Source organism: Sitodiplosis mosellana, unplaced genomic scaffold (genome assembly GCF_009176505.1).
Source record: "Sitodiplosis mosellana isolate CC-2019 unplaced genomic scaffold, AAFC_SMos_1.0 Smas_scaffold_1, whole genome shotgun sequence".
NCBI lineage: Eukaryota > Metazoa > Arthropoda > Insecta > Diptera > Cecidomyiidae > Sitodiplosis > Sitodiplosis mosellana.
Genome location: NW_022595244.1, coordinates 19,371,432 through 19,397,793, shown reverse-complemented (window position 1 = coordinate 19,397,793; position 26,362 = coordinate 19,371,432). Strand labels below are relative to the sequence as shown.

The window sequence follows — 26,362 nt, the reverse complement described above, 5'->3', positions numbered from 1 at the left end:
GCAAGAACAAAGGAAAAATCTGGTATGAGTATGCGAGATTCAGATGTTGTAAAAAAAAAACAAAAAAAAAACAAATTAAAGTTAACAATTGTTGATGTTGTTAGTTTTTGTCTCTCAAAAAGTGGTTAAGGTTTCGAATAAAACCAATGTAATCATAGCTAAACCTAGAGCTAAACCTGCCAAAAAAGAATTAGCAAGCAGCATCGGAATATCCAACTGATAACACTTTACATCGAAAACACTATAAAACAACAATGCTCCGAAATAATCATAATTATTTGGAAACTTTATTAACCGAATATTACTCTCAGATCACATGTATGATTTCAACCACGGTACTAGATGGCTTCTCTCTCCATCTCTCACTTAATTTACAACACAAAGTTGTGTACGATTTAGTGTCTGCGGTAAATTGACGTGTGATACCTGCCCTGCATCCTGGAAATTGTAGGTGCTGTAAAACGGAGTGAGCACATTCAGTTTACAACAATATTTGCAGACATAATTATTCGGTGGGTTTTGTGATGTGCAATGAAATTACTGGTGTTTTATCATTTTGGCATTTACGTAGGAATGTATGGGGAAATAGCAAGAACAACAAAATTCTATGTATAACCACAATATGAATACATCTTCCACATTTGTTGTGCATGTATTGGAACAACAAGATTCCTTTCCACAGTTACGTCTCTGTTGCCATATTTTCACGCCTTCAACTCTCGCTCTCCGCCCTCATGCAGTGCAATGTGCATCCTAATGAATTGAGTGTACATCATGGATATAAGTTTGAAATCGAAACATTCACAGCATGAGCAAAATTTGTGTGAGGTGTGTGGAAAAACGGTGGTACATTCACTTTTTTGTAATGTAAGCTACTAAACTCAACTTCCAGACCGTGTGTATGTGTGTGTGTGTGTGTGTGGCTTGCGAATATTATGATTAAGATCGTCGAAGATTTAATCAACGTTTTTTTTTCTTCCTGTGAAACTCATTCACACTTATCAAAAGGTAGACTGACTTATAATAAGAAACAAGCCCAGAAGGAAAGGAGAGTGTGAGAGAGAGAGAGAGGTAAAAAGAGAGATAAAGACATCTTCATATTTCATATCTGACGAGAGATACCTACCGAGTCTCACCTTTACTTATATTCCGTAAATCTAATTATAAACCCATAAAATTTGATTAGAATTTGAGGTAACGGTACCGCATTCGATGATATCGTCTCGAGACACGTTGTGCGTTGTAGTCTACGTTTATTCCATCAATTTTGAAGGAAAAGAAGCCATGGAGAGGAGTAGGAGAAGGAGAAGGAGAGGAAGCGGATGATAAGGCTCTTGAATCAAATAACCGCATTTCGTATAAAATATTTCATAAAGTTATGTAAATAGAAAATGTGGAAATAAGAGCAGCGAATCAAAATTGAGACATCATTATCATCAAGTCTCTTCCTGATGAACTGAACGCAAACCGACAATGACAAATTTTCAGTGCCTTGTGCTAGAAAGTTGCTTGTGCTGTGGCTGTATCGGAACTCATATATGTCAATCTAATGAAAGCCAAACGTTCTGAATAGGAAACGAGTCTGCCAAGCTATATAGATGATTCACGCTTAGACACAATGCGCTCGCGTTTAAATAGCAGCAAAATGGTCGCGGCGCCAAACAGACCTAAATTTATAAATGGCACTTTGTAAACTTGAGCGCGAGATATTGTAAAACTTGAATCCGTACGTATACACACACCACACCAAACAAAGTAGGAACTTTCGTTGAAATCATAAAATAAGTAATGTAATTAGAACGTTGAAGCCCTTCGGGCTGTTGCGCAACATGATGGTGCAAGTGCGAATCGCTATGTGCGCTATACACAGATTTTGCCTTGCAAGTAGGTTCTCTAATACACATGACAAAGAAGAAAGTTTACTCACTTGCACCAGCACATACGTTCATACATTCATACATTCACTTACACGCGAAGCGTGTGTATGCCAACGCAATAATTAATGATGTTTGGGCGTCGAGCGTAAATTATTCAATATTATTTGGTTGAACGATTTTCGATAATTGTCGGCGGTGAAAAGTGTCGAAATGTTGGTCTTATCATACGTATGTCCGTATGGTTGCACACACGCACACTCGATTACGGCCATTTATTATGCATGATGTGTTGGTGTTTCAATGTGTGGCAAGGAAGTGTAGGCGACGTCGACCGTTTTACCGAACATTTTTGGAATTCTAATTTTACATTACGTTGCCACAACTTTTGCCATCACAATTTTTCCGGATGGAAAATTTGCAACGATCCCATTTACTTTTTTTTTATTTTGACATTACGAACATGATAATGTTTGGAATTTTTTTTTTATCCAACTCATTAAAACACACTCTCGGGTCGCGGTTGTGACGTGTCATACAAATTCACGTAAATTTAATTGCCTTAAATTAAAAGATTCCTCTGGAAGGAAAAGTTTGGTGCTCGCTAATGAATTTGCCGGCAAACATTTTCGAAAGAAAAGAAAAAAAAAACAATTAAAAATTTAAATTACATGGAAAATTATGTAAAACGATGTGATACGGAGTGAAAAAGTTTGACATCGATATGTGGCAGATTATACGAAGGCGTGAATGGTATTTGAGTTCGACTGAAATTTGAAGGTCAATTATTCACTCAATTTTAATTTCATCCGCCAAAAGCCAACTTCCAACGAAGTGAACCATAATTCCATCATAATTATCAGCATCTAATCGAAACGGCTTAGCTGATAGGCATCCATGCACGCGAATATACATACGCACATACACTCGCTTCAAGTAATCCAATACAAGACGATTTTCTTGCTAAATAATACCACGAATACGCACAAAATTGGATTATCCATGATTGAAAGTGGCTAATGTACGTGTTAAACGTTAATATTAATTGGCGTTAACTTCTTTTCTAACTGGCGCCAATCCATGTAATTAAAAGACGAGAACAGCTGAGATACAATAACGATAATTATTATAACTCTTGGTCGATGGTGTCGTCAATTGGAACCACAACAATTAACTAAATTATTTGATGAGCATAAAATTCATCGTCAGATATGCTATGAATCGAAGGATATAAAACTTGTTTTTATCCGCCCTGATGTACAAGTCTTGGGCATAAAATGGAAGTTGCCAAGATGAGAGTGAGAGAGAGAGAGAAGAAAAGAAGAAAAAAAATGTACATTCAACTGTGTGAAATGCAATCATGTTGAAAAAGGTTTGAAATGATTGTTTTTTTTTGCCATTGGTAACCAATAGCCCAAGCTACGCGCCTTGTTTTATATCCAAAAACACGAGAGAATAAACCCAGCTATTTCAAAACATAGAGCGATAAGCGACAATTTAAAGAGACTGAAAGTGGAACGGCAAAAAAAGCAGCGTCAAATTATTTGTTCACGTCGAACTGAACTCGCACCGAACATAAAAACAGAGAAAGAGAGAGGGAGAGAGCAAAAAATAGCTCGCGTCACTATAACTGCCAAAGTCCATAAAATAAAAGTGCTTGCTTTGTATTTCTTTTATTGGCACCTAGAAATCACATCCACACGCAATAAATGCGATACAAATGCATGTGTAACACGTGCATTTAATGGAAATAGCCTGCCAGTGTACAGTGTACACACCGCCCATAAATATTCCACTCTTTTTAACTTCTTACCATTTGTCGCAGTCAGTTGTCACATGTATTCGAATACATTATTATTTCTTTTTTTCTACTTACAGGAAACCAAAACAAAGCCCATTCTCCTCGTAGCAATGCAGTAAGTTCCATCAAAAATCTAATCTAAATAGAAAAAAATATGTTTTGTTTGAGTTTGAATGAGAATTGGCAAAATTTCATTTTGATTTCATAATATATTTTCAAAATTGGTCCGAAATTCTTCTGTTCTGATACAACGTTGCCATTTTTCAAAAAGTTCTAGTGATAAATCTAAGCAAAAAAAAAAATAGTCTTCAAGTCTCTGTATAAAAGGAATGTGTAGGAATTAAGCAATTTGTTGATTGTTGTTTGTGGCGCTAACGCCTGCCAACATATCAGCACTGAGCATTTGGCCGCGACTCTTCATGATACATTTTATTTTGCCTTTGGTCACTTCTTCGATTGGTGATCGCTTCGGTTCTGGCCGCTCCAAAATTTCTGGTTGCTTTGGTGGTGATTCCATGATTTCCGGAGATTTTTTGCTTTTGATCGGTTGTGAATTGAATGGATTTTTCAAACTGTTGAAGATTTCTCTTTCGCGTCTTTGACGAGCTCCGTCAATTTCGGCAAATGTTCGAAGCCTTTTCAATGGTGGTGAATCTAATATAGTGCATTCGTACGTGTCATCATTTGATTCGTTGTCGTTGATTTCATCTGGCGCATTTGTTTGCTGAGAATCGAGTGGAACGGTTGTTGTTTGAAAAAGAATTTCACCGAATCCATTTGAAAGTTGTTCACTTTGTTCTGATGACGCTGTTTGGTCGACAATTTCATTCTGTGTACCATCAACACCATCATCGTCTGAAGCGATCGAAACTATGGCTTTTTCTTCGGTTTGTGATGGATTCACATTTTCATTATTCACAACCTTGGTCTCGCCGCCGTCGCCGTCGCTGTCACATACTTCAATCCAGGCCCCTTGGTCGCAGAACAACACATAAATAAAAGCAAGTGAATCGTGCAAATCATATTCGCCCGAAATGTCAAAACCAAACGAAATCAAATCACGCTCCGCTAGCGGCCGATCAACCTCTTGCTTCACAAACTTGCTTTCGTTGACATACGTTCCGTTCCGTGACTGAAATATACATAAATCCAAATACAAACAAATATTATTCCTCTGATTCAATAAGCGCGCGACGTTCAGAAATGTGCATACAATTTAGTCGAAGAGCGACAGAGAGAGAGAGAGAGAGAGAGAGAGAGAGAGAGAGAGAGAGAGAGAGAAGGAAGCAACAGAATAAACATTAGCTTAGACGCAGACACAATCACTGCCGCTACGGTGAAACGGGGAACGTGGTTTGTGTTGGTGTTGTCTTTGTGTGTGTGTATTTGCGGTCAAGCATGTCGCATTAGATTTCAGAGTGTCAACACATGATAAAATGTTAAACTTTCAAGCGAACATTCGGTGGCTATGATTGAATTTCACATCGAATGTGAATGAATTTTCAAGACAGTTTGAAATATAGAACAAATCATGAAATTGGATTAAATATTAGCTGACGTCGGCTTTTATGCCGTGCATATATACAAACTACCACACTAACTGTGTGTACACATTTTTGAATTGTTATGCTCTAATTGAATATTTTTCCACTGAAATGTATTTAACACAGTACTTACATGGTCAATGAGTCTGACTTTGTTGTTTTCAACGAACAAACTGCAATGATGCCGGCTGCATTTTGACGATGGAATTGGAATTTCGAGCTGTGATGAGCGACCCACACGATTTTCGCCTGGTTGTAATGGAAATGTGCGACGAAGTTGCTTTTTGGCCACTTCTGAAACAGCAACCAATCGCCAATTGGTTTTTGGCGACATTACGCTTCAAACTAAACACTAAATTTATGCGTTGCACACAAAACGTATGTCAATTTACCACTTTCGAGCCGTTCGTCTAAATTTAATTCGCTGAATTTTAAAGGCAAAGAATTGAATGTGCTATTTTTCTCGATACTCAAGCACACGAAGTAATTGCAGTTTAACTGATGAGGTATTTGTGTTTTGTCACGTCGTTCAATTTGCTTAACGAGAGAGAGAGAGAGAGCGAGCAGATCAAATGTCGACGGCAAATGTTGACCGGTGCTAATGTTCGGTGTGTTCACTGTTCTGTTCATCCGTATACCGTTCAACGCGAACAGCGCCCTCCCAACAAATCACAATGACAATTCGATCCGTTGGCTGTGTGTGAATTTGTGTCGTGTGCATTGTATGCGAGGTTGTGAATGAGACGATAATCATTGTGGCTGCGGACAGGAACGTTCGAAAAACCCGCTAACGTGCAATTGACAACGAGCAAATGATGTTGTATTCGATGCGATTCATTGCGGATTATCCGAAAATTAGCGTGTCAAACATAACCACTTGCAAATCATCATTAAATATGGAAACGCAATTTATTTTTACAACACTTGATGTGAAGTGAGCCCCGATGGAGTGAGTATAAGTGCATCTAGTAGAAAGTTTGTTGATGGTTTTCTTTGTGTCATTTGCCAAGAGGTTGTAATATGCGACGGGCATGGATGAATGTGTGCTGCTGCACCCGTATGTATACGCTTTTGCAATTAGGATCGATAACGAACGATAAATTGAGGGAATGTCAACGATTGAACAACGAGTGGGATAGAGAAGGCAACTGAGAAAAAAAACCTGCCAGCAATATGTTTCCCTCACTGTCAACATGTGGCGAGCAGCGTAATAAATCACATGCATTCACGTCAAACTGCATCCTCATATGATCATTGTGCAATTTTTTTTTCTTCTCTCTCTCGCTCTTCAGATAACCGGCGAAGAACAATATTAGCGGTTGGGTGTGCATGTATGTGTGTCATTCAACGTGCAAAATTGCAGCTCTCTCCAACCAATCATCCATTTCTGCGCTATATTTCGTTTAAAAAGTAATTCAACACGTTATCTATCGTGTATGAAGTGAAAAATAGCATTTTTTGTGGTTAATTTAAAGTCGATCCTACATCGAAACTCAACCCGTTCGCTAAGATTAATTGACAGCACAACGACCAAAGAGTACGATGAGAACAAGAGAACAGGAAAAACTTTTCCGAAACAAAGCGTACAAATAGACAATTTATTGCTTGGCAATTTTTCATATATACAAGGCTCCCAGATCGCCATGTACATTGTACACACACAGAGAGAAAGAGACAAATACATTACAATGTTTTCATTACTGGTCATGCTCACTAAATGTATTAATCGTTTAACGCATTTATAGAAGCATTTAAAATGTAAATGGAAACAATGTGGTAAAATTATTCTAACCGTAGGGATAATAGATAGTAATGAAGAGTGAGAGACAGGAAAGATGAACACACATACCCATGCACACAAAAACACAAAACACGCAGAACTCAACACACATAATTTATGTATAGCTGTGTCATCCATTGAGTTGGCTTGCGCGCGCGTTCCATGGGATAATTCACTTCACATATTCAACGTATTCACACATGCTCACATATATGCGGCGCAAACCGTATCTCTACTTATTTAAAGTTGATGTGTGTAGAGAGAGAAAGAGAAAGAGAGAGAGAGAGAGAGAGAGAGAGAGAGAGAGAGAGAGAGAGAGAGAGAGAGAGAGAGAAGGAGCAGAAAAAAAATGCACCATCTCAGCAGTTCACATTCATCACACATACTTTACTCCAATGCCATTGTAACCGACGGCGAATAATACTGAATAATGAACAAATGAAACTCATTAACCGTACATACTGCAAGCAGAGATAACAATGCACTGCTCACAATACGAGCGAGATGAGCAGAAAAAAATGCCATCATTGAAAAGTGCTAAAAAAAACCTCTAATGCGCATTAAATGTATTGAAGCCACGACTTGTTCGAAATTGTACGAAATGAGAAACGAGAAACAAATCACAACCATAATTGCGGAAAATAAACTGAAAAGTTCACGTGCTGGAATAACAAATTCATTATCTCACTTTTTTTGCCGGTAATGATGGAATTTTTTATTCTTTTATCTCTGTTTTTTCAACAACGAAAATTTCATGGCTTTGTTTATTTTAAATAAGAGAGAATAGCATGTGATTTGAAGAAAAATGTATTGAATACTCACCTCTTTCAATAGGCCATTAAATGACCCCTGGAAATGATTAATATTCTGAAACGTCAAATCAATCAAATGGGCTCAACTTTTTGTTTTAAAATTTTAATAAACTCCATTCGAATAACTCTGAGAATCAGAACATTAATTCAGTCAAAATTGCTAGTATTAACCAATTTAAATATGGGCAATTTTAATTTTGAAATCCACTGATGATGTCTGATCAACCATGGAAAAAATATTCAACTTTCGTATTTTAAAATGAAGTTTTTTAAATTGCGCCACTGTACGTTATATAGTGTAAATTTTACACTGTAAAAATATGGTTTAACCGATCAAAATTCTTCAAGCGGAATTTTATTCATAAATTGGCTTTATTTCGATAAATTTCCAAACACGAAAAAAAAAATTGTAACTGATAGAAATATACAAATAGAAAAATATGGAATTGCAATAGAGTAACATTATGTGTTGAATGCGTTATGAACGAAAAAAAGAACATCGCACCAAATAAATTCACATTTGTTCTATATATCTTATATTTATGAACCGCAACTGAACAACAACAATAGCCATAAAAAAAACCTCAGTTTATGGTGGTACGACACACTATCATCCCGGTCGTTTTGTGTTATGTGTGTGAAGGGGAAAAAATGTATTGATCGTGACCAATCAAAAAAAATGTGTGCTGTTATTACGTTTGTTTGGTTGGTTTGCTATTACAATCACTTATTGTCAAACCAAATATTTTCGTAGCTTCAATTTGTATTTCGAGTACTTTAGCCGTTGTTATTTTTGGAGAAAGAAAGAGCGGAAGAAATCGATTTTTAGCTATCATGTTCGGCTAGTTGAAGCCATTTCAAATGATGACATATATAAACGCATACACAAACACAAACACACAAACATATCGACGAATATGAACGGATTCATGTAAAAGCCGCCGTAATAAAAGAAATCACTTGAAAATGGTACTCGTTTCTCGTTGAGCCACTTATCATCTTACATGTGCAAGTGGTTCATGCTTTTATTATATTGTATTCTAAACAAGAAGGCTCGAGAACATGTCATGTTGACGGAGCGAAAAGAAAATCGCAAAGCAACCAAAAAGAAAACGCTAACGAGAAGAATGAACGAGGAACCAAGGATTATGGCAATTGATTTCGTAATTTTGATATTGGACGAGTACATTACATGTTCTATCATTTGTGTATATCGGATACTGTACAACATTGAATGACATTCGGTTTTTCTCTGTTCCAATCGGTGAAGTAAAATGTGTCTTTTTCGCTTATCCCTTTCTTCTTAGCCCGTGTGTCTGTCTCTTTGTGTGTATGTGCGTGTGGCAATAAAGTGCTTGACTTGGATAATACACTTTGCATTATTGATGACGATGAAATATCTTCTTTTCACTTTTGATCAAAATCAAGATTTTTGTTTCAAACAATTTCTGCCATTGGACAAGAAAGAAAAATTGCAAACAACGATGAAAATGTGTGGAATGGTGATTAATAAAACATTTAATATGAAATCGATACTGTTTGAGTTTGAACATAAAATATCAGCAGACTAATAGAGTTGGGATCAAGTCCTTTGCCATTTTTGCATTTCTCATGCGTACAATAAGCGACAAATCATGATAACGAACTGAAAACTCAGTGGAAAAAACGGAAAAAGATCGAAACGATGCGAAGGAGTGGACCCACTTGAGCTAAAATGGAACACATCGAACGCTCCAACGTGCAATAAGGGTTTTTATGTGCCATTCATTCTCTGTGCAATCGAACTGCGCATTAGATAAATTGAAAAGGAAGATATAGACATACCATACGAAACAAGCTGGTTGACATAGAAAAAGAACTTGTTGTGAAGTGGAGAAAAGCGCCGCAGCTAGAGTCGGAACAGAGAGAAGAGAGGTAGAAAGGGAGAACGGAAAAAATGAACAAGTGTTATGACGTTATTGCTTATTATTATTGAGAAATAGTTGCTGGCAATTCAATTCATATGAGGCTGTGAGAATGAAAATGGCAATACAGGAATAAACATTCTGAAACGCATCAAGAAAAAAAATTCGCAAAAGTGAATCATGAGTTCTGAATACGCAAAAGTGAACCATGAACCTCCTATGCTGCCCATGTAAATTCATGTTTCACTTTTTCATATCCAGAACTCATGATTCATTTTTGCGAATTTTTTTTCTTGATGCGTTTCAGAATGTTTATTCCTGTATTGCCATTTTCATTCCCACAGCTTCATATGTGAAATGGTTTTAGTGCAATGACGTTAGCGACTGAATGTCTATGGATCGGAATGAAAATTCCTGAATGGAGAAATAATACACTCTCAGAACGTCTCTTTGGACGACAAGATTATTGCCGGTTTACAAATGTATTAACTATCACGATATGGAATCGTTTCCACACAAAGCGCATCAATTTGATGTCGCTTTGAAAATGGAATTATATGAATGATTTATTTCAACAGCAATCATATTGTTTTATTCGTGATGTCATCAGAAAATGTTAATTGATTTTGAGCAATTAAGTGGTTTTTATTGATTGTGTCTTCATTTTAATTTATTGCAACATAAAAGCGTAAACTGCGGTCATTGCTTGTTCCATTTTACATTTATATCAATTCACACAAACAGATTTATTGGTTTAAAGGCAAAAAATGTTCCGATTTGCATGAACTAAACTGAGTCTTCGTTCGTTTTCAATGCTACCTGCTTCAGTACGATTATAATAGTTTTCATTATCATATCAAGGAAATAAATTACGCATGGGATCGGAAAACCATGAAATAGGAAATAGCCGTGTTGACCATCTAGATGAGAGAAAAAAAAAGAATGTGCTTATATGTATTACCTTGCTTGGCCATCTAAAGACGACATTGATAAAAACAGTCAAAAATTACCTTTTTGAAGCTTTCCATGTTGCAGTGCACAAATCCAAGAGCCATCATATTAAATTCGATTTGAGAATAACCGATAGTCATCGAAATATATTTTCTCAAGTTGAGTGAATAGTCGTACCAGTGGGACGCATAAGCTGCTTTTGAAACGGCTTGCGATCGATTCGTTACCAATTGTCCCAGGAGACAAAATAAACACAAATAAATCAGAGGTCCCACAATTAATCCGATAGCACGAAATACTTGTGCTGATAATATTGACGGTGCCTATCACGAAAATTGCCGATCAAGAAAGAAAAAAAAGAATCGGTGAAAATATTATTGTATGGCATGGGGATTTCAATGTTGAGTTTGCCCAAGGGTTTTCATAATCACTGGGCCTGATCACAGTAGAAAAGCAATATATCGTCCATTCCATTCAAAATCCGGAACGAAAAAATCAAACACCAGCAAAGTAACTTTTCTAAAATGTAACTTACGACTTGCAGTTGAAAGAGAACGGTACTGAGGATGCCAACAACGTTAAAAATCCAACAAAAAACGTACGGCGATACGAGATCAGACACTTTTGAGCGAAATCTATTTTGATACGGTAAAAAGCAAACGGTAAAACGTGAAATCTTTCTTAACTTTAATGAATAGTTCCGAGAGAGAGGGAGAGAAAGGGACGCTCAGAACTTACTGCAAAACCCAATTATGTAAATCAAGAGTTTCCACGAAATACTCTTTCATTTCTCTGTCACGCCTTTTGCCCACTTCGAGGCGCTTAGCATTTAAATCGTCTAAGTGGCGAAACGATGATGATACATCGTCCAAAAATGCACCCAGGTAAATCATTAAGCACGAATACAATGACATCGACACGGTAACGGTAATGCAAGAGCAAACATTACCAATCTCTTGGGACATCAACACTAGCAGCCACCCGACAGTGGACCGCATAAAGTCATTTGGCAAACTATTTTGCAACAGCAACGGCAAAACCTCAAGCAAAGAGAAACGTGAAACGAGAAAAGAAGAATAAGAAGAAGAGGAGGAGGAGGAGGAGGAGGAGGAGGACGATGAAGAATGTTGATTATCTTTGCGGTTAGTTCATCATTGAATCAATTTACTCACTAAACCTTGTATGGAATGAACCACAATTCGAATGGATATCTTCCCGTCGCCCAATAATGAAGTGGCCTTAATATTGGCAATAGCATTACACCAGATACAGCAATGGCATACGTAAATAAGAACATTTTAACGATTGCATCACAACGTTTGTCGGCACGTTCGTATAGATGATTGTAGAAGTGTCCAGCAGCTCGTCCTAAAATAAATGATACTTGGTGACAATATTAATGGCCGGTCACGTGAGAAATTGAAGTGGACTGAAACTTGAACGAAAATGGACCGACAGCAATAAGCAACGAACAACAACAGTCACATTAACAACAGAAAAAAGGAAACACTTGACATACGCTTTTGCACCATTTCTCGCATTTCAGTGACAATGGCACGTATTTCGAACTTTTTGATAGCAAGTATAATGTTGTTGATGACGACAATTAAACAAATAAAATTTGTGCACATAACGTCCGTCATATCGGCCAAGCTGGCCGTTCTGAAATTCACATACGCGTATGCGATGCTCATGAATAAAACCACCCATGGCGGTAATGCCAAGCAAATTATTCGTAAAGTGTCTAAGATACCAGCTTTGTTAACCGTTTGGGGTGGTAACAATCCGTGGATACGAAGAAACATCAACAAAAACTTTATGTAAGACATTTTTTAGCGTTACCGAGGCGATTAGTCGGAAATAATACTGTTACCGATGTCTCGATTTAAATTGAACTGAACTCAATTCCGGTTGAAGCGTTCTAATTTATAGTCTCGGATCCAAGTGGATTTTTCAATTTTTTTCTTTTTCAACCAAATCATAACAATTAATTAAAAATGTATGAAGTGTCGCAAGTTCTGTTTTCTCACCTCTCTTCTCTACCTTATTGTTCCTAATGACATCGCTTTTCAATGAATTCCATTCAGTTTTTATGGATGAAGGTTGTTATTCAACCATTGTTCACAGTTGCATTGGTAACAGTGAAATGGATTCTTTTTTGTCTCATATCAAACCCCATTATGACAATAACTAAACAACAGTTTCTCCAACAAATGTAGTTAAGGAATCGTTACGTCGACAACACAATCTGCTGTCTTGGTTTTGATTTATTAATTGATTGCCATTCATCAAATCCAAATCGAAATCGACATTGACTGTCAAATGAGAAATCCTTTACTTTCATAAATAAATCAGTATTCACTTCTGATGACTTGAATGGATTTTCCTGTTGTTTCTGTTCAAAATGTATGGACATTCGAGTTGGTCAAAAGTTGAATACCACTTCAAAATTATGGTTCATCGAATTTTCCCAAAATATATCTGAATACGTTTCCAAAGAACTGAAAAAGTCTTCATCGATTTTATATTTTACGTCTGTTTACGTTTTTATTTTACGTCTGTTTCGACACCGGAAAATGTCATTGTCTGCTGAGCATAGGTCAAAGGTGTTGAATCTTTTCTAATATTTGATCTACTGAAGTAATGCGTTGGAAATTCAAAGTGCTTTTCACTCGATTAACACAAGCAATCGTCGGGATTTACAAGCAAAAGCCTATAGCATCCAATGCTAGGGGGTTTAATATTTATTCTATCTTATACACAGATTATGGAAATATACGCAATATATACGAAATATACAATATGTATATAACTTTTCAATCTGACGGCCTGTTAAAAAACGCAATTTCGGCATCCATTCTTCAATGGCCAAAAATGAACATATGCCGGCCAGATACTGTCTTTAAAATCTTTCATTCGATCGGAATTTCAATGGACTTTCAGATTAAGACTCTAATTTGGGTTGAATAAGACAAAAGACATGTATTTTATAGTCGTATTCAAACTCTTACACGATATTGAATACGAAATATATACGAAATATAGATAAAAAAGGACATATTCGTGAAATTCATGGTAAAATAGTCGCAGATTATACTCGAGTTATACACCATATCCGCAGATTATTTGTATCGATATGAATATTTGTTTAAAGTCGTAAGTTCCTATCTTCAATGAGAATCAATTAACTATGGTCATAATTTGATGGTTATATTCATTCAAAATTGTATCACATTGTTGCTTATCTCTAAACAATGCATTTCTATTCATTACCTTGGCATCTTTCCACTAATTCGTTTATAATTGCATGTTGGATATTGACACAACGTTCATCGAGAGACCACAATTACCGTAAACATTCAAAGGGGGATTATATTGATTTAGTTGTTTCAATCTGATTTTTGTTTAATTCATAGTCTATAGACATTACAGTATCCTCCTATCTGACCAAAATTTATTGCATCGATACCATCATGCAAAATGGTGTGGATTGTTTACAATTGCGCAACAGAAACTGCACAAATAATATCGTATCAATGTATGTTCTCCACAATAAATAACAAAATACCAGAGTTTTAGTTCTCTTTGATTCAATTCAATGTTTCCGACACATTGTACCGGTGACTGAAACATTACATTATCTCGACCAACCGAAATTCTAGCAAAGTAAGTATCACTCGGAATATTGTTATCTTTCGCATAGCAAATGAAATTGTTCGAATGGTCAAACACTGTCAACGAAATGGTTGTTTAATAAACTCTTTGATTGAATTTCTCGGCAGGCGAACAATGTAATTCTTGGTCAGTTGATGTCAAACGTATCGAAGCAGTAACATTAGGTCTCTAGCAAATTGATGGCAATTCCATTTCATTCCGTTCATTCTGTTCATTCATTCATTAATTCAGATATTAGATGGAAAATGATGACACTTCGTCTGCCCCAGCTCCAGTGCGATTCAATTTAATTAAAGTGCTAATTAGAGGGTGCAGATCAATAGCGCGTAACAAATAATTCTTCAGAGAATAAAAATTGCCAAGAGAAATATATCGCTCTTGTTGTTTACAATCAATTAAATGCGTCAAAGATGGTGCATTTCATAGAAAACAGTCTCAAGCATAGTAGATTTTACGCTTATTAGACTACTGAATGGCTTTAATTATAACTGTCTATTGGCTGATTGCTGAAGCATATAACGATCAGTCCAGTGCTTTCTTCAATTTCTAATCCCTTTTGATTTGTTAGAATTAACACTTCGCTCCCACATGTATTGTGATTACGTGACTTACGTAATTGCAACGCATCACTAGATAACAAAAGTGAGAAAATGAAACCTTAACACCACTTCAAATGACCGACTGAAATATGCGTGTCTGGTTGTTGTTGTTGTTTTTTTTTGCTTCGACGCGTTGATTCACTTAGTTTTATCTAGTTTGATTTCATTGTTTTCATTTCATTGTTTCGACGCCCATTGGCATTTGATAAACAAAAGTAACTCCAATAAATTAACACGTATGTTGCATACAAAGCGCAAAGTGGCCTATCTGCTCAGCCTGCCTGTCTGCCCGCCTGCTAGCTTGAGCGCGAAAGGTTATTTGGAAATTTCCGAAAAGCAAAAAAAAAATCATAAAAGTGGCTATACTGTTGAGCCAAAGGCTAGACATAGACAATCAGGATCAAAGGAATCACATTAAGTGCTGAATGAGAAAAAAAGAGCAACAACAACATTGATTCACATCATTGAGGGCAAGCGTCGAATGGGGATTTTCAATGTGTTGTACAACAAGTTTGCTTCTCGCCGCTTTTCTGCTGTTTCTTTTTCATTAAATTTTTTTTCTACTGGTCTCGTTATTGCTTTCGATTTGATGGGGCCGGACTATAGCATATGAAACGCAGACTGGATGTTGCTTCATGGGTTTCCCAGTATTTTGACCGTTTTCATTTGGACGGTGCTTTGATGCCTTTGCAACGTAGTCCCAAAAGCTCGAATTGAAAAAAATGCGTACGCAAAATAAAGAAGGCTAGAAAATGTCCGAACAAAATGAAATCAGTAGTGAAGAGGGAGACTGAGGGTAAAAGAGAATTGGGGAGCATTTTTTTCGCCATAAAAGCTCAAAACATTGAATTTGACTAATCTAGAATGGGCGAGTATATCTCGTTCGAATGGGAATCGGCGAGTGTCAAATGTTAAGTGTCAAGCACACCGAAAACGCAGCGCACAATAGGAAAATTGCTGGCACCGTTTATAGTAAAATGGAATCCATTTAGGAAAAAAAAAAACAACGAAGACCTTTGGCTCTTTTTTTCGCTCTGCTTCATCGGTACACACATTCCTGTTCGCCAACTATGCATAGATAAAATGGGATATGCATCGATTTCTCTTTTTTTGTGCTTGTTCATCCAGCTTTATTGTTGTTGTTAAATGGTTTTGTTCCTGTAGCGATGGCCTTTAAATAGCATTGCTTCTGATCCATAAAACACGTGTTTCAATTGTTGATTGAAATGCGTATTGAAATTCTCGTTTTTTCACTCTTCTCTTCTTGTCTTTATTTCGTTTCAGGTCCAGTAAGCTGCAAACGGGGATCAGTTGAATGGTTTCGATGACAGAGTGAAAATCTCGGCGACTGAAAAAATATAATCGAAAATGGCTCAATATCAGTGTTGTTATTTGCCTGTAATTTGCAATTCACATTAATTTCGATGCGAAGAATCGAAACAATAGAAAACATTTTATTTATCGATTCGATCGTTTATTGGTGCATTGATGTCAGTGTTACGCAGTCGATGTAAATGAAAGAAAGTTCTTAAATGGACTGAAACCGATGTGCGACACAATCCGTTTATAACGATTACTATTGTTGCGAGTGCGAAAAGGCGAGCGAAAAGGACACAGAAAAAAACCGACATCAAAAAAATACATTTTCGAGTAACGAAGAAGGGAGAACGAAAAAAAACACGCGTTACAAATTCGATTGAGCAAAGACACAGAGACACAGAGACACATACACACACAAAGCGAAATCGTTTTTGAAGCGAACATCGGACAAGGAAAAAAAGCGTCGTGTAATTGAACCCATGAGTGCACAGACATAAAACGATTTAATTCATTGTCGCAACGGATGTATTTTCTGAATCCATTTAGCTGTTAGTGTGTAAAGGATAAAAGCAAACGAAAACTAATTTTCGAAATGGCGAATGCGTGTATTATTTAGGTATATACCAATTTATATTTGTTCGGTTCCGTTCAGACTTTTGCTCTCTCTCTCTCTCTCTCTCTCTCTCTCTCTCTCTCTCTCTCTCACACACACACACTTACTCTTTTTTAGTCCAGCATGAATTCTATTTTTCTATTATGCTCTATAAGCGGTGGAGATGCGCGCGAGCAGGACAACGTTCTGTTATACGTTACGAGACTAAGCCATGCGCACGTTACACACGTACAACTAACCGAATCGAATTGCGTTAGAAAATCTCATTTAGTGAATGGGTAAAATTGAGTTTCCATCGAAAGCGGGACGGAAAACAAAAGGAACCTAATGATTTTTTTAAAGCAGCACCAGCAGCCAATGCCGCTGTTTCACACGCTTGGCCAATTCAATCGGCTTTGCGTATGTTTAATGAATCGAATGCGATTCATTTGTCGCTTTAATTTAAAAGCCTTGAACAATTGACTTAATTTTTAGCACAACCCATCTACCACACGCACCTCTCTCCCCATCTCTTTGGCGTACACAGTGCCGATGGTCGAGTGCAAAATTACCTCACCAACAAGCAAACAATACCGGCGCTCGCGCGATCGACAATTGACAATCCATAAAATGAATGTACGCGACAACACGATTACAAATAAATGAACGCAGACTTGTTTAACGGCTTCATTTGACCCAGTAGCAAAAAGCACTTACAATTTATATCGCATGGCTTGATATCGCTGTCGCATACATTTCCCATAGCATACGAAATCAAATTATTGCACACAAGCATCATGAATTGATATGCTTTTGACTCGGTGAGCACATCCGAAAATGGTCGTTTCCAAAACGAGACAAAGAGCAAGAGATAGATTGCCACGAAATCGATTGGATTCGCACACGAAGAGTCAATATTAAATTCGATGTCACGCATCAAACCATTCTCTAATTTTGCCGATCCAATTGCATTTTGCACAATGGTCCGGTTTCGGTTTATTTGTTTTTTTTTTCTTCTACGAAATAAAACGGAAATGCTTTTGCCAAGTTGTTCTCTGTGGTATATCGGCTTCATTCAGTCAACATCATCATAAAAAAGAGAGAGAACAAAAAATCGAAAATTGCGTACGATTTTCCCAGCTCGCCCGACCAGCGTTTGTTTGAGAAATTTAGCGAATGTGTGGGCGAAATGATTTCTAAAACCAAAAACACAATGCTCAAATAATGTGAATTGATTCGATTGTACTTTAAGGGAAAACAAATATCAAATTGAAATCGTACCACATTTCATTTTCAAACAATTGTTTTCGCATTTTGCCAAACTGCATGTAAAATTCGGTTTCAACGACGCCTGTTAGCCTGCTGCGTTGGGTTTTCGATTTCCCAAATTGAAATATGATTCGTGCGAATTGCGTTCCCACCATACAAGATACATGCAGCAATTGACATGATTGTCATTTTCAGCATGAAACCCCGTTTATTTACCGAATGGTATGGAATTCTTCGTCGGCTCACATTTCACTCGTTCATTCGATTCTCTACCTGCAATATACTGGTGAATGGTGCTACTGGTGGTGGTGGTGGTGGTGGTGGTGGTTCAGGTCTCATGTGATTAAATATAAACTGGTTATGTACGGACTATCAACGTAGTCAGCATGGAATTTTGAATTTGATGAGACCACAGAGCATAAATTTTTCAGAGGCCAATTCCAAAAGTGTTCAATTCTCAACCAAACACACACACACACACTCCCCCGCATGCTCTGCGTACACAGTACACCTACAACTACATCCTACATACACACCATATGAATGAAGCAATGGAAATCATTTAGAGTATGAAGCGATTGAGAGAGAGAGAAGGTATGCCCGGCTACCTGAATTTTCATTTTCACTGTTCAAATTAATCCCTTGTCGTACCGTGGTGAACGATGTGTACCGAAAAAAAACAAACACAATTGACGTGCACAATCCATCGAACAATGGACATAAATGGATGGTATTCCAAGGTAGTTTTCCCTCGGTGTTTCATCCTTTCATATATGCACGAATGAAACACTGCAAAACTGAGCCATTTTTTTCTCGGCTGAAAATAGCTGTGAGGTAAAATTAATTCACTGCTAAATAAATTGTTTGGCGTTATTTAAAGTCACCACCGATTAAACTTCGAAAGAGAAGTGAATTTTTTTTGAACCGGCTCCGTGTATTATCACAATTTTGATACGGTGAACAAGAAAAAGCTTGGCAAAGATTCATGAATTTAATTAAAATATTATGTTTTTTGATCTTGGAGTTTAAATATGTGCACGTCGCAAACTTTTCACACACTCTCTCCCTTTCTCTCTCTCACACACACTTTCGAATTGGCGTTCTAGTGTCATGTTGAGATTAAATGAAAAAAGACAAGATAAGGGATGTGAATTTGGAAGGATTCAGTTATGAAGACCCAAAGAAAATAGAAAAATACCGTCAATTATAATTTGATTTAAATCGAATAATTAAAATAATTCATTCTCCCATACATGCCTTCATCAGCAATCCCAAAAAAAAATGATTTATTTTTCTTTCTTCTCTTTTAAAATAGAAATTCGTCTTCATCAATTAAATGTGAAAAATAGACAAATATTGAAATGTGCGATTTGATTAAAGTGACTGTAAATTTAGTGAAAAAACCACAAAAAGACCAACAAATGAAACGTTAGTTTTGGATTGTGCGTTCGTTTTTGTGCTGAAATTAAAATGAATAATAAACAAAGTGGTGTTGGTGTTGGAAGTATGAATCGGGATTCACCGAGCCCTCCGCCACCAACGCTGTGCTTTTCAACGCGTCGGAGCAGCAACAGTGGTAGTGGTGGTGACAACAAGAAACAGCATCGTCATCATCATCATCATCATTATCACCCATACGATGATCCATACCAAAATATTGGCTTGTGTGGCTGCCGTCGGACCTCCAAATCACGCTGTGTATCGGCAATCGGTAAGTACAATGTTTTCGGTAGTAATTGGTTTAGCTTCATTTCGAAATTTATGTGGACCGCCAAACGCCCGAGATTAAAGGGATTTAACTTCCTCTGTTGTTCCACTGAAATTCCCTAGTACGTAGCAGTAAATTATAATTATTCGCAAAGTCGCATGGGCATCTACATATATATATGTACCTACTCATTGCATCTACATATATATATGTACCTAGTTTGTATAGAGTGAAACTAAATGTTATCGATAAATTGCTTACTGACAAGCTCACATGAAGTTTGGTCGCTGAACCCATCTATTCCATTCATTAATGATGGTTTTATCACCTCAACATAACGCTTAATCTTGTGTCACACCCGAATTATTTGCTCGATGTGAAAATCGATTTAACTACATCGACCATGGTTTTGAAGCGTAACAAAATTACTTGTACCGACGAAACGAACGTTGATTAGCAAAAATGTTCGGTTGTATCGTAAGATTAAATGCAAAAAATGACATTGAATGCGACCTTTTCGATCGTCTTGTTCGCTGCAGACACCGTTTGATTGCATTACAACTTTTATTAATTGATAATTCAATGAAGGAAAAAAAAACATCCCATTTGAAGTGAAAAAAGAGAGGTAAAAAGGTGCCATAAAAAAGCTATCATTTTATAATTGTTCAATATTTTATCGACGGATTCGGACATTTTCAATCGGAATGCCAGAGAGAAATAAGTGCCATCAAAAAGCAATCCTTTTCCCTTTCGGTCTGTTGATGTGATTTATAAATTGTGGTATAATTTACTGTTGCTGTTCGTAGCGTCTATTGTCGACGATCCGTTGGATACGTTGAGAGTGAAAATGTTGCTTTGATTTCCATGCTCATTCGATTTCGACGTTTCCATTTCCTTTGGCTTTTCGCACTGAAACATTTTGCTATTTTTCGCCCGACCTCGGCGACTCTTCTACTCGCTCTATGCTGGTGCTACAAGCGCCGCTCACACCGTCTGCACCGTTTATATCAATTTCTGGTCGAACGGATACGGCAAACGATGACTACGTTTACGAGTAGTGCAAATTCGTACAGAAAACAAAGAAAATGATGTATTTATAACCAGAAATACTTTTGATTTTGATTTATAGTCGCTAATAAATCGTGTATTTATGTGTTTCTGCCAACCGAGAGCAAATCGTTCATCATTTTAAATGGAGAATGAGTTTTTCAATGCGAAATTTCCCATGTGCACTTGAGCAAATCCGTTGGCCTGTCACTATGGTTGAATTGCCATTTTTACCCCGTTCACTTTCTCTGTCTCTGTCTCTCTTGCTGTCGCTTTCTTGCTTGTTGCCGAATGAAAATGGTCGAACCGCCAACGATTTGGAACGAAAACATTTCATTTTATTAGGTATTCGTTTTAACTCCTTTTTATTATTATTTATGTTCAGTGAGTTGATTTTCCACTTGAAATGTGAGGGCCGTGTGCATTGTTCCACAGTTTGTTGCACTATGTATGAATGATTTGAAGCAATGTTGCAGTTACTCGCAGCCAGAACTACGGGATATCGTAGACATTGCAGTTATAACACACGTTTGCTTAATGTAATGCTTTCCGGCCGGAGAGATTCGTCTACGCATTGAAGAAGAAGAAAAAAAAACACGCACACTAACACACATGGGGCAATTTCCCGATTTCGTATTTATGTGTCGTAAAAGAATGGTTGGCATCGTCGATTATATTTTTGTTTGTTTGTGACTCAACGCTCTATTTGCTTCTGTTGGGCCATACCAAGTGTACTTGTGTTGTTGTTTTTTCTCGCTCGCTTACTTGCTCGTTCTCTTCTCCTTTTATTACAATCATTAAGCTGATGGCGAATTATTTTTCCGTTGGCTTAAGACATTCGCTTCTTGGCTTAACGGGAATGAACACAAAGTAACAAAAAAGGCATTTTGTACACGCATTTAAGATGAAAGCTTCAGATTGATTCATTTCACGTAACGACATAATATTATGCGAACGAAGTGAACATTAGACGTGACGACATCCACATTTGTTCGCCGTTTGCTCATCTATATATAGCTACTAGAGGCGTGGGCTCGATGTCAACTTTTCTACAAGATAAGCACCGAAAAAAACGGTGGAGCTATTTCAGTCGACCGAGTCGTTTATCTGCAGACTTGGCACAGGTCTCAATCGACTCAGAACAAATCCAAAAAGCCAATTATCTCCTTTGAGAAATGTATGACACTTCTCATAAGCCAGCGTTCTGCTTCCGCTAGATGCGACTGTTTTTTGTGACAAAAACACATGGTTCAGATTGAAACAAACCGCAAAACAAATCGGAAGTGTGCAAACACAGAGCCAGAGAGAAAATAAATAAATGATTTTGTTAGTGTCAGCATTGACATTGACATCGCATCAAAGCATTCCTAATATGTTACTTGGCTGAAAACTCAATTTCATATTTATTTTCATATCAAACTCTGCGCATGGCGTTAATTTTTTCTTATGAAATTCCATTATACATCATTCTGTGGCATGTGTCGGATCTTCTGTACCCAACACACACACACGCTCACATTCTGAAACAACCGTGCACACGCATCGAGTAGCCGTAAGCAATCCAATCCGCACTTCTATTGCACACAGTGTGTAGCCGTTCACCGAGATAGAGGAATAAATAGAAAAAAATAAATAAATAAATGCGGCTTCGACAACCCATCCAAATAGCATCGGGATGTGTATGTACAGATAGAGAGACTAATGTGGGCATGTATGAATTTCACAGCTCGATGAACATAAAACACTTGCTTTATGTCATTTGCTGTTAATATTATGCCATCAAGTGGAAATTTAATCTGTTGACTTCGTTCTCATTTTCATTCTTCGTTTAATTTCCCCATCATCATCGTCGTTGTTTTTGTTGTTCGCACTCGCATCACATCGCATCGTATCGATCACATGCCGCCACGCCACGCCATTTCATGCCATGGCATCTCTCGATTATTTCGTTATTCCTTCGTTGAACATTTTTTTTCCTTTTGCATTTTTTTCGTTGGCTGTGTTCAATGAACTAGTCCCAATCCATGTTTAAAATTATCGAACATTGGGTTGTGCTGTTTGTTTTGTGCCATCGTGTGATGCTATTATGGCCGTTGCATACCATTCAACATCGTACAACACACGGAAAAAATGAAAAGCGCGCTCCTCAATTTCGCTTTCGAACCCACTTCGACAAATCACAAAGCACATACGATTTATCCGTTTGACACTCATTCTCCCTATATGCAAATTGCGTTTCATTTAGCACAGATACGTTTGATGTTCAAAGAACATTCATATTCTCATTTGAAAATGCAATATGCTCGAAAGATCGAACGGAACTTCGCCGGGAGAAAAAGAGAGAATACGCTTTTGAAGCAGCTTGACTCCACTAAAATGTGTTAGCATGCCAAATAAAATATCCCCCCCATGGATTCTGTTCAAAGGAATTCAATTTGTCAATTGCATTTGAGAACGGACTGAATTAGCATTGAATTAAATGAATATCAATTGGACACCAGCTAGGTTTGCTCTTATTTAATATCGCTTTTAAGGTGCGTCGTTGAAATTGTGAGCAAGCAATAGTAGAATGAATGGTAGTTGCATTGGGAAATGATTATTTTTCACAGAAATATGCCAAACGACCACTAGCGATTGAACAATTCATTTATCGGTCGGCCAACAATAATGTGCACAATAAAGTAATTAAATTGCTGAAAATGATTCTCATATTTATTTTGTTTCAGTTCTATCGAATTATTAATGAGATTTATTAATAATTTGATATAAATAGTTCATTAATGTTTCGGCTTTAAATTAATTTTTATGACTTTTTCGCAGGAGTAATGATTTTATTGTTGACATACTCGGCAATGGGTTCGATTCTCTTTATGTCACTCGAGAGTGAAGAGGATATGGGGAAAACGGTTGAAACAGCTGTGGCCGCATCAAAGCCTAGAACTGACTTAGTGAATGCTGACATTCGTTCCAGGTAAGCTCAAAACACCCATTTCCATCATTTGAATCAGAGATATTTTTATGGAAAATATCGGGAAGTTCGGAGAAGGTGTATTAAAATCAGAATAAAATCCATCGAATTTCGAATACATTCGTTTTGGTTGAGAAAATCTAATTGAATTTCATTCGGTGCAAATCTATATTGATCTTAGAAGCCATACTTTTGTTTAGCTAATATAAATGTCTTCGGGGAGAAAAGTTTCAACAAATGATGAGTAACAAAAACTTAATTGTGATAACAACTGCATATACTTTATTGAATGAAAATGGATTTGTTCGACTGTGACTTCAATATCTCTTCAATTGATTTATGTGGTATTTGCTGTCCGCCCCAGGAAAAGAATTTATGTGTTCATCGAATTCGCAATGTAATTTCTTAGCCGGAAAACTGAGCTTGTTGAGATGGGAGGAATTCGTTGGAAAAAGTGCAAAAAGATTGATTTTGTTTGTTGAAGCAGCGGGCAACATAAATCGCTTTAACGCAATCAACTTTCCTCAGTATGTTGAACGAAAAGGGGAAAAAAAAAGTCCGAAGAAAAAGATGGAACGAAAGAAGGGGCTCCTTCTGTTCATTGTCACTGGGTTGTTGTTTTTTTGGTAGAAAAAAAGTGAGATCGAACTTTACCGCAAATAGCGTGATAGATTCTCATTTGAGTCACTTCCGAAACACCACTAAGAGAGTTTCGCTGCAGAAAAATAACATTTCTTTCTGGTTCGTTTGTTCGTTCGTTTTCTCTTCTTCATTTGTCGTTATTCGTTCTCGTTCAGTGTGGTGAATTATGTTACAGCAAATGAGATATTTTATTATTGCCATCGTAATTTTTCGACGCGTTGCATCCTGTCGCATGCTTCATCTTGATATATATACACACACAATTTTTGTTTTTCTTCACCTCGACGAACGGTTTGTGGCGCATGTTTCTTTTCTCGACAAGTTTGAAGCGAAGAAATGGTTTTGCAGCTGCAACTTAAGATATTGTCGGCGACGCCACTGTCCCCACAAAACCAGTAAGGAAAACCAAAAGTACCACGAAATTTGTGTGTGAGCAAGTTTCAGTAGTTTTGCGATAAAGCATGTCAGCGAGGTCGGCATTTTCATCGTAAATTTTGATGCGAATTCCGCTTGGTGAATTATTTCGCGCACAAACGTTTCATTGTTGGTGAACTGATGCCATCACAACCACCATCGACGCCGTCGTTTTGCTGCAACTGCATTTGCAATGTAGACGAAGAAGCGTAATAAAAATCCACAAACACTTTCAAACCGAACCATCTTAGCATCTGCATTTTTCGGGGACGAAATGCAAATAAAATTTCCAACCGAAATAAAGAAAATAGTTTCAATTGCAAACGCGCGATTCCCACTCGACATTGTTTTAATGCTTGCACCAGCAGCAGCAGCAGCAGTAGTAGTTCGTTATATTGCAGTGGTTTGTTCTCTTAATATCTTCCTCAGTTTTATTGCTTCTCTTTCTTCATCGCGTCTCACCACTTTCATGTTCGAAAACTGAGTTTCAGGCAATGCGCTCGTTGGTTTTTCTTTTCATTCCTCGTAATTTTAACATCACATCCAAAGGCAGATCTTTTTTGGCTTCATCGACCCAATTTTGCAGTGATTGAATGAGCAAACTTATTTAGCGTTTTATTATATTTCGCTTCAAGGTTTTCAGTCATTTGTCTTGTTCACAACGAGAAACACTTTTTGCACAAAAATCAAAACATAAAACTGATTTTTCTCGAACCAAGCCAAGCCAAGCCCAGCCAAGCCATTCGATGCATCTATCGATTCTGATTCGACTATTGTGAATTAATACTACTCACGAAGGTTGTCAAGAGTTGTTTATACGACCATTTCGAGGAATGTTAAGAAATACTTTTTTCCTTGAAATATTGAAGGGCATTCAAATGGATGCCATGGATGAAAAAATAGAAACGGAACAATAAAACTTCACTTTGTGAAGACGTAATTGCTTGAATTGGGCACGCCACTTGCATATCACATAAATACCCACGGAATGCCAGTGCCGTGACTTAAGTTCGCTCAATTTGCATAAATCATTTTATGCGTTAACATTAAAATAAAAGCTCGAATCGACCATTTATGTTTATGAGCGCGAGCGAATTGAGTAATTCAAATGATGCGAAACTTTCAAATGTTTTTTTTTTTCGATTCCTGCTGAAAATTATGAAAATTTAATTTAAATTACATAAAATTCCATTTTATATATTAAACGACCATAAAAAGGCTGCGAGGGGAAAGAGAAAACTTTGAAATGGCATGGAAACGACGGTGTTCTTTGTGCATTTAATTTAAATTGATCTCCTGATTTACCGGCGAAAAAGTCTGACTTTCGCTGTTTGGCATCGATTCGCTGTTGTCAAAAATCTGAGATCTACGTTGACTCGGTTAACTTTTGAACACGGCTGAAATCCTGAAACATTTGCCAACATTATCATGTTAAATGAAGCTTGAGACTCGCTGCTGCTGC

The 26,362-nt window shown here is 37.2% G+C and overlaps 2 protein-coding genes across 4 annotated transcripts in view; one reads left to right on the top strand and one right to left on the bottom strand.

The window, feature by feature from the left end:
- Nucleotides 1-26,362, top strand: part of LOC129566482 (TWiK family of potassium channels protein 7-like) — a 135,826-nt gene that overhangs the window by 61,435 nt on the left and 48,029 nt on the right. For 2 of the 3 annotated variants that reach the window (XM_055442453.1, XM_055442463.1), the window contains exons 3-6: nucleotides 3,753-3,790; nucleotides 16,225-16,876; nucleotides 19,437-19,832; nucleotides 23,697-23,847. In XM_055442453.1, coding sequence (XP_055298428.1) covers nucleotides 19,592-19,832; nucleotides 23,697-23,847 — 392 coding nt within the window. In that variant the 5' untranslated portion in view covers nucleotides 3,753-3,790; nucleotides 16,225-16,876; nucleotides 19,437-19,591. The remainder of the gene's footprint in view (nucleotides 1-3,752; nucleotides 3,791-16,224; nucleotides 16,877-19,436; nucleotides 19,833-23,696; nucleotides 23,848-26,362) is intronic. The other variant, XM_055442472.1, reaches the window with a different exon arrangement.
- LOC129566489 (uncharacterized) lies at nucleotides 3,865-5,866 on the bottom strand. Its single transcript, XM_055442488.1, has 2 exons — nucleotides 5,353-5,866; nucleotides 3,865-4,807 (listed from the first exon to the last, which is right to left on the bottom strand). Exons 1-2 carry the CDS (start codon nucleotides 5,551-5,553, stop codon nucleotides 4,016-4,018), a joined length of 993 nt encoding a protein of 330 aa, XP_055298463.1. The 5' UTR covers nucleotides 5,554-5,866; the 3' UTR covers nucleotides 3,865-4,015.